At 41.2% G+C, this 16,786-nt stretch overlaps 1 protein-coding gene across 3 annotated transcripts in view; it reads right to left on the bottom strand.

Moving 5' to 3' along the window:
- The window catches only part of LOC145986635 (uncharacterized), a 42,642-nt gene extending 26,908 nt beyond the window's left edge, over positions 1-15,734 (bottom strand). For all 3 annotated transcript variants that reach the window (XM_083120883.1, XM_083120885.1, XM_083120884.1), the window contains exons 1-2: positions 15,584-15,734; positions 13,965-14,042 (exon numbers count right to left, since the gene is read on the bottom strand). In XM_083120883.1, coding sequence (XP_082977009.1) covers positions 13,965-14,042; positions 15,584-15,634 — 129 coding nt within the window. In that variant the 5' untranslated portion in view covers positions 15,635-15,734. The remainder of the gene's footprint in view (positions 1-13,964; positions 14,043-15,583) is intronic.
- Positions 15,735-16,786: the final 1,052 nt, after the last annotated feature.

Below are 16,786 nucleotides of genomic sequence, written 5' to 3'. Positions count from 1 at the left end.
CCTATCAGGATAAGCGATATCGACGATGACGATGCTCGTGTAATAAATCTCCTTCTAATTTCAAACGAGGATGTTCATCACTATACGCTAATTCGTTCACTATCACGTTTGGTCAGAAGTCAATCAACCAAGCATAAAAATTGCATCGAAGTTTGCCCGAGATGCCTAACCACGTTCGACGATCGTGACCGACGTGATCATCAAAATCTTCATAGTCGTCAAATTGCTCTGGAGAAACTTGCCGAACATAAAATTTACTGCGGTGACAACAGACCAACTTGCATGTTGATGCCGAAATCAAAAGAGGTCGAAGAATTTAGGATGCATAAGGCATTGTTCGAACATCCTGCAATCATCATTGCTGATTTTGAGTCTTTTCTCAAACCGTTGTCGTACTGCGAACCAGACCCCGAACTTTCATCCACAACACCGTATCAGTTGCACGAAGCCTCGAGTTTCGGATATGTTGTCGTGCGACAGGATAGGATAGATGAACCGTATGTTTACCGAGGACCAGACGTAATCAAACATTTTTTTGAAAAGATGGTTGAAGAGGTTGAGACCATTGGCAGCCTCTTACGCGAATCGAAACCAATGCTTCCATTATCCAGCGATGAACTTCAATCTCACAATAACATTGAAACGTGTCCGGTGTGCGATCAACGTTTCACCGACGAGAACCGGAAAGTATTTCACCACAATCACTTCACCGGAAACTACATCGGTGGAATCTGTAACACGTGTAATCTAAAAATCCAAAAACCTACGTTTGTCCCCATATACCTTCATAATGGCAGCGGTTACGACTTCCATATCTTAATTCGGAATCTTGGATATGATAGACAAAAGATAAATATTCTAGCAGAGAATGAAGAAAGGTACATCAGTATCAGCAAGCGAGTATTGATTCCGGGAACAAACGAAACTGTGGAGATGAGATTTTTAGATTCTTACAGATTTTTATCTGCGAGCTTGGACGCTCTTGCAAGCAAACTTTCGGCTGAACAATTTAGAATAACGAGAGCTAATTTTCCCACCGTAGACATAGAAATGATTAGACGTAAAGGGATTTATCCTTACGAATATGTTAGCGATAATTCTAAATTTAACGACGACACTCTTCCACCTCAAAAAGAATTTTACAGTCGACTCAGAGAGAAAGGAATCACGGATGATGAATACGAACACGCGCAACGGATGTGGGACAAATTAGGATGTAGGACACTCGGCGATTATCACGATGCCTACTTGAAACTGGACGTGACAATACTCGCGGATGTTTTTCAAGCATTCAGGAAAACGTCGGCGAATATTTACAAATTAGATCCTGCATATTTTTATGGTCTCTCGGGCTTAGCGTGGTCTGCCATGTTATTACAGACAAAAATAAAACTCGAATTGATACCGGACGTGGACATGTTATATTTTATCGAGAGGGGGATACGAGGTGGAATGGTGCAATGCGTACAGAGACATGCAAAAGCAAATAACGTTCACATGACAGAAGAATACGATCCTAACGAACAATCGAAATACATATTTTATGTGGATGCAAATAATTTATACGGACATGCTATGATACAAAAACTTCCTTACGGCGGGTTCGAATGGGTGGATACCACTTCCATTAACATTAATAATTTCAACGACTGTGAATTTGGCTTGTTTATAGAGGCAGACCTCGGATTCCCCGACCATCTACACGATTACTTCAAAGATCTACCTCCTGCACCCGAACTAAAATGTTCGCCTGATTCAAATCAACGTAAGCTTCTGTTAACATTGGATAGGAAAGAGAGATACGTTCTCCATTACAAAAATCTTCAATTCTTAATTGAGAAGGGAGTTCAAGTAATAAATGTGAGAAGAATAATGAAATTCAAACATTCCGAGTGGTTAAAACCTTACATTGAAAAAAATACGTATCATAGAACACGCGCCACGTCAGATTTAGATAAAGATTTTTTTAAACTCATGAATAATGCTGTTTACGGAAAAACAATGGAGAATGTCAGGAAGCACGTGGACGTGAGATTAGTTCCCGATTCAAATAAATGTAGAAAATTGATAGCATCGCCGACATTCAAATCACGAAATATATATGATGAAAACCTGGCCCTGTTTGTGATGGATAAAAAAATAATCAAGTTCAACAAACCAATCTACGTGGGGGCGACGGTTTTGGATTTATCTAAACTGCATATGTTTGAATTTCATTATAATGTCATGAAACCCTTCTATAACGAAAATATAACACTTTTGTACACGGACACGGACAGTTTTATTTATTCCGTACAGACATCTGACCTCTACAACAATTTGAAACAACCGAAAATGATTGATCATTTCGACACATCTTCCTTCCCTCAACCAAACAGATTTGATCTCCCTTCTCGCAATAAAAAAGTGCTTGGTAAAATGAAGGATGAATGCAACGGAGAAATCATTCTGGAGTTCGCCGGCTTACGTTCCAAAATGTATGTGGTGAAAACAGAAACCAGCATCACCAAAAAAGCCAAAGGTGTTGGTAAAAATACCGTGAAAAACAAGCTTGTGTTCGAGGATTACATCAATTGCCTCTATTCACAGTCGAGGATTCTACGTTTGGAGACAAGGATACAAAGCGTAGACCACGTGCTTACCACAAACAAAGTTAAGAAAATTGCGCTGGATCCGCATGACGATAAAAGATGTATTTTGTCTTGCGGAATCCACACGTTGCCTTGGGGGCACTGTCGTTTAGAAATTAGTAAAAATTGTAGGCAATGCAATTGAAAAAAAAAAAATAAACTTTAGCTGTCTCACATACACGATAAATAACTAGCAAAGGACAATGAATCTTTTTGGTTTCCGAAAGCAAACAATGGAGGCTGTACACCGCACGACGACAGATCATGAATTTCTACCTTCCGTGTTACCTAAACTCAACGGTCTGTTGATCATTCACCTCAACAGCATTTGGACGAAATTGGATGACGATGTGGGCAAGATGTTTTACGTCTTCAATAACAATTTACATTTCTACGAAATTCCGATCGACGGGAAACTTCAAATCACCGTGAATCCGGAAAACGCAGGCGAAATCAAAATTTCTACCGGCAAGAACATTTTTCGAATCAAGCACGACAAGATGCTTTCTAACATTACGTACGATGTGTCTGCAGGAGATTATCTTTACGTGGAACTCCTCGGAGACTACGACAAACTTATTCCTCTCTTCGTAGAATTACGAATCGTCTATCCTATTATAAATAACCATTAACAAAATGCCTAACGACATTTTCGGCAACACCAAGCGTGTAGACCACGCAGAAGAGATTCTCATGTTGGACATTCGAGTTAAGAAGTTGAGGACCGATTTGATCGCTTTGCAGGAGACCTTAAACAAAAGTTTAGAGTCGGAAATCGCTACGCTCCAAACGCAATTTCTCGACCCCATTCTGAAAATCGATTCCGAACTGAAAACGCTCATAAAAAATTATGTCGACGTACCTTCTTACGACAACGTTCAAAATATACAGTTGAGCGTGGATTCGCTTCAAAATGATTTGGCCAAATTACAGCAATTTCAATCGAAAAATGAAGATTTGGAAAAATTGAAACTCGAAATCGAAGAACGAACTTCCGCAATAGAAAAGAATTTCTCTGAACTTCAAACCGTCGTGAACGATATTGATGTAGAACGCTTGCATGTCGTCGTTTCCAAATTACAAGAAGAATTCACCAGCACGTTGGAAGAAATTAAATCCAAGTTGCAGACTTTGGAAGATACAATGACGAACCTACCATCGTCGGACGAACTGCAGGTCATCGGTAAAAGCGTCGCGAACATAAAAATTCAATTGGAGGCCTATCGAGATTTCGAACACATTCAAACCACCATCGCTACGCTTCAGGCGTCCTTGGAATTGATCAACGAAGAAATTAAAAATATTCACGCTGAAGCGAGAGCGTTGACGAGCATTCAAGACACGTTGAGCGCGGTTCAGCAGAAGATCGAATATTTAGAAAATTTGAACGTCGAAACGAATCTCGCTCATTTTCATCACGTACTCGACAACATACAGGGTGACTTGGAATCGTTACGGACGAGCGTGCCTTCGAGCGAAGATTTGGAAAAATTGAAAACGGCGGTGACGGCACTATCCGATTCGAGCGACATCAAAAGTTCATTGAGCGATCTCGAGAGTAAAGTGGCCAATCTCCCCACCTCCAAAGAATTGCACGCTTTGAAAAGAAACATATCTCGAATGCTGAAACGACTAGAAACGGAAACGGCGAACGTGGAACAGATTCGAGACGAAATTAGTTCGCTGGTGTCGACGCTGCCCACTTCGCAGAGCGTCGCCGACCTTCACATGCAGTTTACAGAGATGCGAAGCATCGTGAACGATCTTACCGAGAAGAGCTCGAAATTGAATCAAGTCGAGAACCTTCAGAACATCGTCGTCAACATCAGAGATCAAGTTGGAGTGCTGGAATCCACGCAGGAATCGACGCTGGCTTCTTTCGGTGCCAAGTTGCAAGAACTCAACGAAAACTACAAGCAGTTGAACGTGGAAGTGAAAATCAAACCGTCGTTTTCTGCCGTAACGGATACCATAGTCGAGCATTTGCTGCCCATCGAAAATAAACTCGGACAAGTTCACAGTAATCTGCTCGGCGTCGACACTAAATTCGCTGAACTGCATTCTCTGCAAGCCATCGAAATCAACAGCGTACCCAATCAACAAAGAATCTCCACGTTCGTCGAAGGTAACAAACTGTACATGTTACATCCTTATCATCCGTACTACAAGTTTCTCCTCGATGGCACGATTCAGATAAACGAATTTTCGTACTGGTCTCACGGTAGAAAAGCTAGCGTTCCCACCATGACTTTGATATCGAATCGTGGTGTCCAGAAAGCAGGAAACATTCCTCTGGCACGTTGGAACGAAACGCGCAACATATATGAAATACACGAAGACGAAGATCTCACCGTTTTCGACGTGAGTGCCGGCGATAAGCTGATCATTCAAAACACGAGCGAAGTGCCACCCTCTTTGAATCCCATCACGCTTGTGCTTCTCTTGAAACGTAATCTCTAAGAAAATGTCTAGGCAAGCCATCGTCGAAGAATTGCATAAACCTGCGCGCCGTAACTACGAACGTTTGGCTGTGGTAACCAAGGGCATCGACGACCTCTGGCAAAGCGACCTCGTGGAGATGAGTAGCGGCAATTTGAAAAACGTACATAAATTGAACAAGGGCAACAAGTACCTCCTCACCGTCATAGACACATTTTCGAAATTCGCATGGGCTCTACCTTTGAAGGCGAAAACGGGAACGTGCGTCACGGAAGCATTCAAATTAATTTTTCGCGAAAGCGGCGGCAGACGACCACGGTTTCTGCAAACGGACAACGGTAAAGAATTTTACAACGCCGTATTCCAAAAGTTTATTCAAAAACACAAGATTCGACATTATTCGACTTTCAGTCACGTCAAAGCCAGCATCGTGGAAAGATTCAATCGAACCTTGAAAACACACATGTGGAAACGATTCACGCTTCGGGGAAATTACAAATGGGTCGACATCCTGCCGGAACTCGTCGACACCTATAATGAAACGGTACACAGAACGATAGGCATGAAGCCAGCCGACGTTACCAAGTCCGACGAGCAGCGTTTAATTTCTACCGTTTACTGTCCAAAGTACACACCCACGACAAAAAAAGCTAAATACAAAATTGGAGACCAGGTGAGGATCAGCAAATTCAAACGCACCTTCGAGAAGGGCTTCACAAAAAATTGGAGCACGGAACTCTTTACGGTGGTTCGAGTTCTACCTGGAAACCGACACACGTATATAATAAAAGATAGTAGCGGCGAGATTTTGAAAGGAAGATTTTACGAAGAGGAACTCTCTAAAACAAAACACCGCGACACGTACCTCATCGAGAAAGTATTGCGTAGGAAAGGTGACAAACTTTTGGTCAAATGGCTGGGACTTCCGGAAAAGAGTTGGATCGACGCGAACGAAGTGATCTTGTGAGTACGTGGAACGTGGTGAAGCGTCTACCGGATCCGGAAAGTCAAACGAAGAAAAAGAACGGCGAGTTGCTTCCCGACAGCATCCGCTGTCTGATCGTAGGTCCTTCGGGGTGTGGGAAAACGACACTGCTCGTGGACAATTTTCTCCTCGCACCGAATTGGTTAGATTGGAAGAACAGGCACCTGTACGTGTTCTCGAAAAGTTTGGAGCAATCCAAATACCAGCAACTGATGAAACTGTACGATGGTCTGGACATTGCAACGTTTGCCTCGGAAATAAAACCACTCGACGATTGTCGTGAAAATTCAGTCGTTGTGTTCGACGACGCCATCCTGGAAAATCAAAATGAAATTCGCAACTTTTTCACGCAAGGTCGTCACAAAGGAATGGATTGTTTTTACCTAGCTCAAACGTTTTCCAAAATTCCAAAACAGTTAGTGCGCGACAACGCCAATTTCATATGTTTGTTTCGTCAAGATCACACCAACCTCAAGCATGCGTACGATGACTACGTAGGCGGAGACATGAACTACAATCAATTTTCGGAAGGCTGCTGCTCTACTTGCTGGAACGGTGACGATTTCGGATTCGCGACGATCGACATGACGAGGAAACCCAACGACGGAAAATACAGAAACAAAATCAACGACTTTCTAAACGTTGCAACGTTGTGAGAAACGACGTATATAAATAACGTCATGACGAAACGAAAAATCGAAGACGAAAATCTCAAGCTTCGCGATTACCTCGCGAAACGCTTCAAAGGTTGGAAATCCGAGAATCGCGGATTCTACGAAGAGAAGAAACGTCAGGATCAACCCGTGATCGATGCCATCAGCGGTCTAGGTAAAGAAATTAAAAGTGTCACGGAACAAAATAAAAATTTGATTAATGAACTCGTACCGCTCGCAGCTAAAAGTTACGCCGTACCCACGCCTATTTCGAGCATTCCTTCGACGCCGTTCGAACTGAAGGATGCACCGGCACGACGTCGAGCCATAGGTAGCACGTCGTCGTCTTCGGATAAAATCGAGTTGGGACCTTTGGCACGAGACTACCTGAGCACGGGGAAATTCGACAAGGATGAAGTGTTCGGATTGTATCCCAGCATGGAAACCAGCGAAGGCGGCGGTGTGGTGTGGAAGATTGGGAAATCGAAGGTGACCTTCGAAGGCAACGACATTAAAGTCAATTTAGGCGACAAGGATAGTTGGAACAGGTATCCGGGTACGGTGGGACTGTGGGAACTCGTCGCCAAAAAGCAGCCGAAAGATTACACCGACGAAGATTACCAAAGTTACAAGGAAATTCTGATCATGACGGATGCCTTGTACCAGAACAACGACGCCTCGCAGAATAGGGTGAAATCGAGCAGCGGCGAGAAGTACAGGAATCTCATCAAACCGATTTGGAACCAGGTCAAAACAGGCAGCGGCGTCAAACGCTACAACACGTTACCCAAAGAATTCGTTTGGGTGGACGACGTTAGGAAACTCGTGGACCGATTGTTGGTGATAGCCGGCGAAGAGAATGCAGGCAACCGTAATTTCTACAATGAGAAGGTTGGCATCGTGGACATGATCAGCACGAAACTTTCCAACTTCATCGTGAACGACGACAAGGGCATAGGTTACCTGATCAAAATCATCAACACGCTGCCTCCGAAATTTTGGAACGTGGCCGAAGGAAAGGGACTCGTGAACGACATCATCAACAAGTTACCTTTCGAGATGCATTTACCTGGCTACCAGTACTGCGGGCCGGGTACCAAACTCGAGAAAAGATTGGAGAGAGGAGACAAGGGTGTGAATCCGTTGGACGCGGCATGCAAAGATCACGACATCGCCTACAACACCACGCAGACGGATCTGGACGCACGTCACGAAGCAGACAGAAAGTTAGAGCACGCAGCTTTCGAAAGGTTCGTGAGCAGAGACGCATCGCTGGGTGAACGGGTCGCCGCACTGGGTACCACCATCGCCATGAACACGAAACAAAAATTGGGGTGGGGTATATAAATAACATACCGTAAAAAAAACTTGATATATAAATAACACACATCGTAAAAAAATAATTTTTGGTATATATAAATAACACACATAGTGAAAAAAAGCAATTAAATTTCTCTCTAACACTCTGACAACTAAAAAAATGAGCGATCTCCAAGCATTAAAACAAATGCTAAATTTGTCAGTCGAGTATGTAAAAATTCAGGAATTGGAAGTCGACAAACCTTACACGATAACTTCCGGTTCAATCGTTTCTACCCAGTATGGTCCCAAGGTACGCCTGTTGCTCAACGCACAATACAGTCTATTTTTACCAGATCGATACGCTAACATGTTATCCGACGAGAAGCTATCTATTTTAATCGAGAACAAAACTCGAATCGTATACAAGGGGACAAAGGAACTTCTTGGCAAGAAAACGAAGCACGTAATAGAATTTGTGTAACGACTGCGAGGCCTTGAAAATATATAAATAACATACCGTAAAAAACTACACAAAAAAAATCTCAGAATATATATATAAATAACATACCGTGAAAATAACACATAGAGCATCAACATGAAGCCCAAGGGTGTCGTGTACCAGATACCATACTCCAATCTTAAAAATCTAGGTGCCCTCGATGGGTTACTCACCAAGAAACAACGTGAGAAGAAACGTTCTTGCTTGTCGAAAGGACATGGAATGAAATTGCTGCTCAGCACACCTCAATTGAAAAGATTGCAGCGTTCGCGGAAACAGCAAAAAATCGGAGGTTTCATATTCAGCATCCCGGCCATCCTGGCAGCATTGGGGGCCGTTGGAAGTTTGGCCGGCGGAAGTGCCGCCATCGCGAAAACCGTCATCGACTCGAAGAAGAACAAGGCAGAATTGGAAGAACAGAAACGTCACAACCTGGCCATGGAGAAGAAGGGGAAGGGCGTGATGAAGAAGTTTAAAAAAAAGAAACAGAAGCACTCACCAACCGAGACATTGAATCTCTGATCGAACCGTTTCAAATCAAACACTTCAGAGGAGTTTTCATGTCCGACTCGTTACCTTCAAGCGTTAAAAAAAAAGAATGCGGAGTAGTCAACTTGGACGGTCAAGAAAATCCAGGCACGCATTGGATATGTTACCACAAAAATGATGATAAAGCATTCGTTTTCGATTCTTTCGGAGGTGTTCCACCTACAAATTTAATTCATTATCTGAAAACAAACAAAACCTCCATATACTACAACGACGAACGCATTCAAGATTTCGGAGACGTGAACTGCGGTCATCTCTGCCTCTCCGTGCTCGCATTTCTCTCTAAAATAAATAACCCTACGATCGAGGATTTCCAGAAAGCATTGTGGAACCTCAAACAGCATCACTAGGATGGGCGTGTTCCATCTCACGAGCGAATCTTCGATCTTGAAACTCACGCTGCACGACGACATCGTCTATCCTAAATCCGTGGCTCTGCGTGCATTCTACAGCATGTACCTCATACCTAACGTCACCCAGCACAACAACAAAATTAGCGTCGGAAGCGAACACATCGTCGTCACGCCAGGACAATACAATCTTTCCACTTTGCAAGCTCAATTACCCAAAGGCACGTACCTTTCTCAAAATTCGGTCACGCACAGAGTGGAAATCCTATCCGCTACGGAGACCGTGGACCTGGGCACCATAGGAGAACTTTTAGGTTTCGAGAACGACACCAAACTCGAAGCTGGCATCAAGCACGTAGCAACCAACATTCCTAAATTCTTGGCCATAGAGACTCTGAACGTACACTGTAACGTGGCCGAAGGTATGATCACGAAATCTTCGGACGGATTGTTAGGAAGTCACAAGCAGACGGGAATCATAGCCACTTTCAAACCAAGTTCCGAGTTCATGGAACCGATCATCTACACGCCCTCTTCGCCGATCTATTTTCCAGTATGTCGCAACCGCATAGACGACATAGAGTTGGTGGTGACGAACGAGAAAGGAGACGTGGTGGATTTCGCAGGTGCCACTACGACGGCCATCGTGGAGATCAACGTATAATAAATAACCATACATGTAAAATGGAGCAAATCGAAAGTTACGAATTGCAATCTTTCCCTCCCAACCGTCGCACGTTCGCCAATCTCAACGAGGCAAACAGGGAGATCGAATACGACGTGGACGTAGGCGACGGGTTTATTCATCCTCACAGAGCGGACCTCTACCTTCAATTCGACGTGGTGAAGAAAGAAAGCGGAGACGCGTTTCCCGCAGCAGCAAACTTGATACTCGTGGACAACTTCGTGCCTCACCTGTTCTCGCAGGTGGAGGTGAGGAAACACAACACCGTCATCGACAGAATAGATTATCCAGGCATCACGTCGACGGCAGTGGGAACGTTAAAATTATCCAAAACGGACGCAGCGTACTACCAGGCCGGGGGATTCGAAGCCGGAACCAAAATATCGACGAAAAGTCACACGGTGCTCTTTCCCATGCGTCTGCTGCCAGGTTTCTTCTCGGATTACAAGGAGATCATGTGGAAGGGAGGACTGAGGATCACGTTTCGAAGAGCAGCCAACGACAACGACGCACTGATGCGATACGCTACTTTGGGTCCGGACGGCACCACGCCGATAGCCAACACTTTACCCGAAGCAGCGAAATGCGTCATCCGAAGCATGGAATTGAGAATGCCGGTGGTGGAATACGAAACGAACTACGCCCTCAAGTACAAAGCGGAGATCTTGAAAAGTCCGCAAGTGTCGATTCACTTTCACGGTTACCAGTGCGTGCAGAAGATGGCGTCGGGAAGTCACATGGAATTCGACGTAACGACGCAGTTCAACAACATACAGTTCGACATGCCAGATTTCGTCGTGGTGCTTTTTCAGACCGGGAGGGACAAGAATCAGGAAAAAGATTCCAGCAAGTTCGACGACTGCAAGATCAAGAACGTTTATCTGAAGAACGGACGCAACGAAGTGTTCCCGCGCGAGAATTACAACCTCGACGTGACCAAAAACGATTACCTCAAACTTTACGAAGCTTACACGGCTTACAAACGCGTGACCGAGGGAAGCGTGGACATGTATTACACGCCCAGCGAATTCAAAGCACGGAGACCCATGACCGTCATCAACACATCTAAGAGAAGGCAGGTGGTGGTCAACGATCGCACCAACATCAAGGTCGTCTGCGAGTTCCACGACGCGCTGCCTGCCGATACTCTATGCAGCGTCATCCTGATTGCAGAGAAGTCCTTCGTCCACGACGTGAAGAACGAGAGGGTGACGGAACAGTTTTAAAATTCATAAAAAATTGCCACATACTAAAAATCAACATCCAACACATTTTAGGTTATATAAAATTTGTGAAAACCTTATAATACTGAAATATTAAAACAAACGGAGTCCCCCTTGTAGGTTAGTTCGGTGCGTAAATAAAAAAAAATGATAGGTTAAGTTATATCACTTAGGATCGTGAGAAAATTAAAAAAATCGTAAAAAAAAAGATAGGTTAAGTTATATCACGTAACATCGTGATATACCTACCAAGTACAAATGGGGAAAAAAATGAGTGCGGTGAAAATTTGTACTAAAACATCGCTAAACGCTATAACATCGACAAAAAATTGTCAAAAATATGTCAAAAACTTATATTCGATTGATAAAAAAAAATACCTACAAAATATGATCCTCAAATAATAACGTTCAAACAGTACCTAAATAAAAAAAATGATAGGTTAAGTTATATCACTTAGGATCGTAAAAAAATTAAATAATCGTAAAAAAAGGATAGGTTAAGTTGTATCACGTAACATCATGATATACCTACCAAGTACGAGTGGGGGAAAAATGAGTATAGTGAAAATTTGTACTAAAACATCGCTAAACGCTAAAACATCGACAAAAAATTGTCAAAATATGTCAAAAAGTGATATTCAATTGGTAAAAAAAGACCATACCTACTAAGTACTACTTTGAAACCCCCCAATAGCACTACTCAAGCCTCTTGCTATTTTCCAATAAAAATGTCTAATCACAATAATAAGTTAGAAGAAATAACTCGCATTTTCACAATTACCAATATTCTCATCACTTCGAAAATTATTTTCCGGAGATAACTGCTATACTACAAGAAAGCAATTCAACACTGAAGTAAAAATCAACTACATGTATACCCAACGACAGTTAAAATATTGGAGGGACAGAATACTTAAAAATTGTTGTTTTACGGAAAATGAAGGTATGGTGTAGTGGTTAGAGTTCTCGATTGGGCTACTAGCGGTCCCAGGTTCAATCCTCCTCACGAGGTGTTCTTCTTTTTTCAATTATCCTTCTATTAATCAAGAGCATTGTGGCATTTATTTGCAATAGCAGTGCATACTGGCTATATTGTTCTGTATCTGGAATTTATATATATATATATATATATATATATATATATATATATATATATATATATAAATCCTTTGCGCAACAGTCCATGAAGGGCCTTGACGTACCTACCGACTGCCGGTCTCCCTCCCACGCTTTTCTTCGTCACCTCTAAGCGTGACGATCTGTAAGCAGTATTGGAATAACCTGTGGGTCAGCCCGACGTATCCCCAGCCGTTGATTTTCCCCATCTCACGTGTCCCTTGCAATTGTTGATATTGCATGATACACGAAACACACTCCGTGGTGATGTCGTTAGCACAGCTCCTCGCTACGGCGCCAGGTGTCTCGGGTTGAAATCCTGGCCTAGACATTGGTGTCATTTGTTATTTCATCATATCATCCTCATCTTTGCGATTAACCAAAGATGGCAGAAAAGCGAATTAAAATAAACCAAATCAATCAATCAATTATCGAGATATTTTAGAATGAGTAATCTTGAATTTCAGTCTGTCCATTATTTGTCTTAGTTAGTTTATAAATACTGTCAATGCTTCTTACAACATCACAAGTACGATTTATGTTTTAGATCTTGCTCAGGCAAGACTCCCAAGTTGTTGTTTTCAAGTCACCTCTCTTAACGAGGAACGCTAGTGGCAACCCTGCCACGCGCCCTTGGTAGTTATGTCAGAGCAAGCGTTTGCTGTGTTGGGTTGCATACGTACAGGATAGATTTTGAGCGTTTATAGCGCAGAAACTGAGCGTTTATAGCGCAGAAACTAAGCGCTTTCTAGGTAAACTTTAAAGGGAAAAGTTACTTGTTTTCATGATATCTACCAGCACCCAAGCTTTGTTGAAAGAGTTTTGCGACACCCTGGATATATAACCTGTATATTACTTTTAATTACATATACGAGAAATATACCTCTAATTGAAATTAATATTTTATTTTCTTCTGAGAAAGCACAATATAACTTAATTTAGTACGTCATGGTATTATGTATCCACAATTAATTAATGTTCGGCCTCGGTAGCCTATTGAATAGAGTGGCTGGCTCAAGATCTCGCTATTTAAGGCTTAATAGTTTGAATATTAGCCTGCGTATGAGTATTCGTATGTAAATCTCTCTTTAAAGTATCTTCCAATTATCAATCATAAGTCAAGGCTGCCAGTAAAACGACGTAACATAAGAAAAATGTTAATAACTAATGTAGTATCAGAATTTAAATAGCTCAACCGTTCAAAGCGTTAGATACATCTCAAGATGTTTCATTGTGCTGCGTCATCAGTAGACGTTCCTTGATTGCATTGATTTTTATTATTTAGCGTCGCTTTTCTGCCATTTTTGGCTAATCGCGACGATGAGGATGAGTGATGATATGATGAAGTTACAACCAGAACGAACATTCATGTCCAGACCGGGATTCGAACTGGTGACCTTTGTCGACATAGAGCGCTGTGATAACGACTTCGCCACAGAAATCCGCTGGTTTGCTTTTTTTATAAAATATACACTTTACATTTAGATATAAATATAGATTTTTTTGTGCTGCATTTCTCTAACTGTTGCTTACCTTAAATGATCCATCAGTGCTATAGTATCCAGAGTTGCCATATTGTCCTCCGCTGTTGTGAAACGCCTGGAGAGAATCCTGAGGACATATAAGATCAAGTTTTGTGACAATATGTTTGTAATAAAGGATTTTTGTAACATATCTGAAGACTTACTTTATAATGAAAAAGTTGCGACGGATCGTTACTTACTTTTTGTAGTACTAATGATTTGTACCCTAGTTCTATTTTCCATTTAGAGTAATCAGGGAAATTCAGCTCACTTTTTTGTTCCAGATTTTGTTTATGATCACATTTATTTCAAGGTGCCATGCAGGCACATTTAGGGGATATGGGAGTAGAGCCCCATAAATTCTTGATCTAGACCATTTTGGAGGTGATGTGATCAGCACCACTCTCTGGCCGCCTTTACCTCCCAGAGTTGCCCCCAGGTAACCATTGATTTGAGGCTGGGTGAGCCCCAGAGCCGCTCTATGCGGGGACAAAGCCGGAAAAATTCCGAACTTAGATCACCCATCCCGGGAATCGAATCTGGGTCTCCCGCGTGGCACCCGGACGCCTTACCGACTGGACCAGATTGAACTTCGATGTAAATATCCATTGGGAGGATAATTGTTTTGTACAGTCATCATCAATAAATCGATAGCTAGATCCGGAAATATTTACTGCACTGCAGTGTACTATTTGCATTGAGATGACCGAACCTGCTAGTTAAAACTCTCTTGAATTTCACTTATCGATGTAAAGTTAGGCAACGCATTGCAGTGAAGCGAGTGTTTCAGGATGTAGAGTCCCATTTTTATTGTTGCCGATTGTACATTCGATTAACCAGTTTTGGTTGGCTTACCAAATTAAGCTGGCTCGGCTCGTATGGATACATACAAATAGCAGTAATTTAAATAAGAAATCCTCTAAACTTGCATATACAAAAATATATGCGTGGTATTCGTGGCATCACACTTTGAATATTTGGTATTGTCTCCAATTTCCATATTTGTGAACTTTTTCATCGTTCTATTCAATTCTACAAAAATTCCAGTGTAAAGTTTTTGGGGCATCTGTTCGATGTTTTGTCAAATATTTCTAGGTTTCATGATCCTGCTACTTTTAATTTTGCTCTCTTTCCAGCTATTTACTAGGAGAAACAGCGATTTTAGAAGTAACATTTTGAGTAACAGGTTTCAGATCGAAGGCAGCGAGATTTTTGAAGATCCATAACTGGGACATTTATATTGGCGGAGATAGTTATAATATTCTAGATTAAAATCTATCGATATGTAATTAATAGGGTGGAAATATACTAAATGTAAATTCAATTGTAGTTAGCCTATACGTGCATGAATTGGACTCCAACGGTTCTAGAAACAGTTTTTTACAGGATTCTACATTCGGGACGTTCTTCTTTGGTAATTATAACTATATATTGATTACAATAGCTCTGAGAACAGTTTTGTAGTGTGAAGGAAAAAACAATGAGCTTACATGGAAACTAAAATGCATTAACACCAAATTATGTATGTGTGTCTGTTCAAACAATATGAAAGATTAATCAAGTCCATTAAAACAACACTCAAGCCAACAATAAATTTACGATATTATAGTAAAGAGAAATGTTACATACAGGTATCAGGTAAAATATCGCAAGGGCCACGCACACAAACAGCTCCTTCATGGCGATAGTGGAGCTATCCAATTTGCTCCATTCGTCTCCTCAAAAAACTTTTAACCTCGCAATTTATAAAGACTTTTCTAGCGTGCACAAAACTGTTTGTAGACCAATATTCTGTAATTAATATTCAACTCAACCCATTTGATCCTGTAATAACGGTACGTAAGTCAATTGTCCATAGTTCTTCTAATTGAAATGAACAATGATGATTGTTTTTAGATTGGGACAATGTACTTTGATTGACAGCTTTGTAACTGATATGAAGTCGATAAGTCTCCCTTTGAAGTCTTTAAGACATACAAAACAGTTGACTATCAATAAACACTGTATCTCAAATCACTGACACATTACAAGAATAGATACAAAGTAACTTTATTGACACTTTATACAGTTATGAAATCGTCTAATAGAGACGGCGAAAGGTATCGTAAATGGTTATGAAATAATTAATATTGTAGATCTAAAGGTCAGGAATTATTGCTTTTTCGTGCTTCCTAGCTCACAGCAACGTGAACCACAGAACTTTCGTGTCCAAAATATCCGTAAATGATCCACAGAATCACCATGAAACATCCTTCCTGATTCGACATAGCATGAATGCAACCAATACTCATACTTTTCCATTTTGTTTCATTGCACAATCAAACATCCCACTTTTTTCAGCTATTCTAATAATTCTAATTATGATTATGATTCAATTCATTCAATTTTATTCAAATTAATTTGAATATAAATTAACCATATTTTTTTCCAATTGTACAGTGGGATCCATAAGTATTGCTCAGCAAATTGTCCATGACTATTTTCTTTGGTTTTTATCTTCACCCTACGTGTTTTTATGGACTGTATTTTTACGAATACTGGTTCATAGCTTGTAAACAGATTGTTTGGTGTTTTGTGTCAGTTCTTGAAGTTCTCATTGCATAAAACAAAGGGAGTAAACGTGGTGATGGACAATTTACTTGGTACTACAAACATGTAAAAGCTGGTGTTTTATCCAATTTAGTAACGTTAATATTTCTCTCAACTCTTTCATCTAGTTGTTCAAAAGAATTCCACATGATTGTACAAGATGTGAAAAGTTTCAGGAAATGATGAATAACTAAATTTTACTTCAAATTTTGTTAAAGTATCTTTTCAATTAAGTTTTTCATA

Source organism: Lepisma saccharinum, chromosome 4 (genome assembly GCF_977018435.1).
Source record: "Lepisma saccharinum chromosome 4, izLepSacc3.1, whole genome shotgun sequence".
NCBI classification, from domain to species: Eukaryota; Metazoa; Arthropoda; class Insecta; order Zygentoma; family Lepismatidae; genus Lepisma; species Lepisma saccharinum.
The sequence above is the reverse complement of the archived record's forward strand: the minus strand, read 5'-3'. Positions and strand labels throughout refer to the sequence as shown.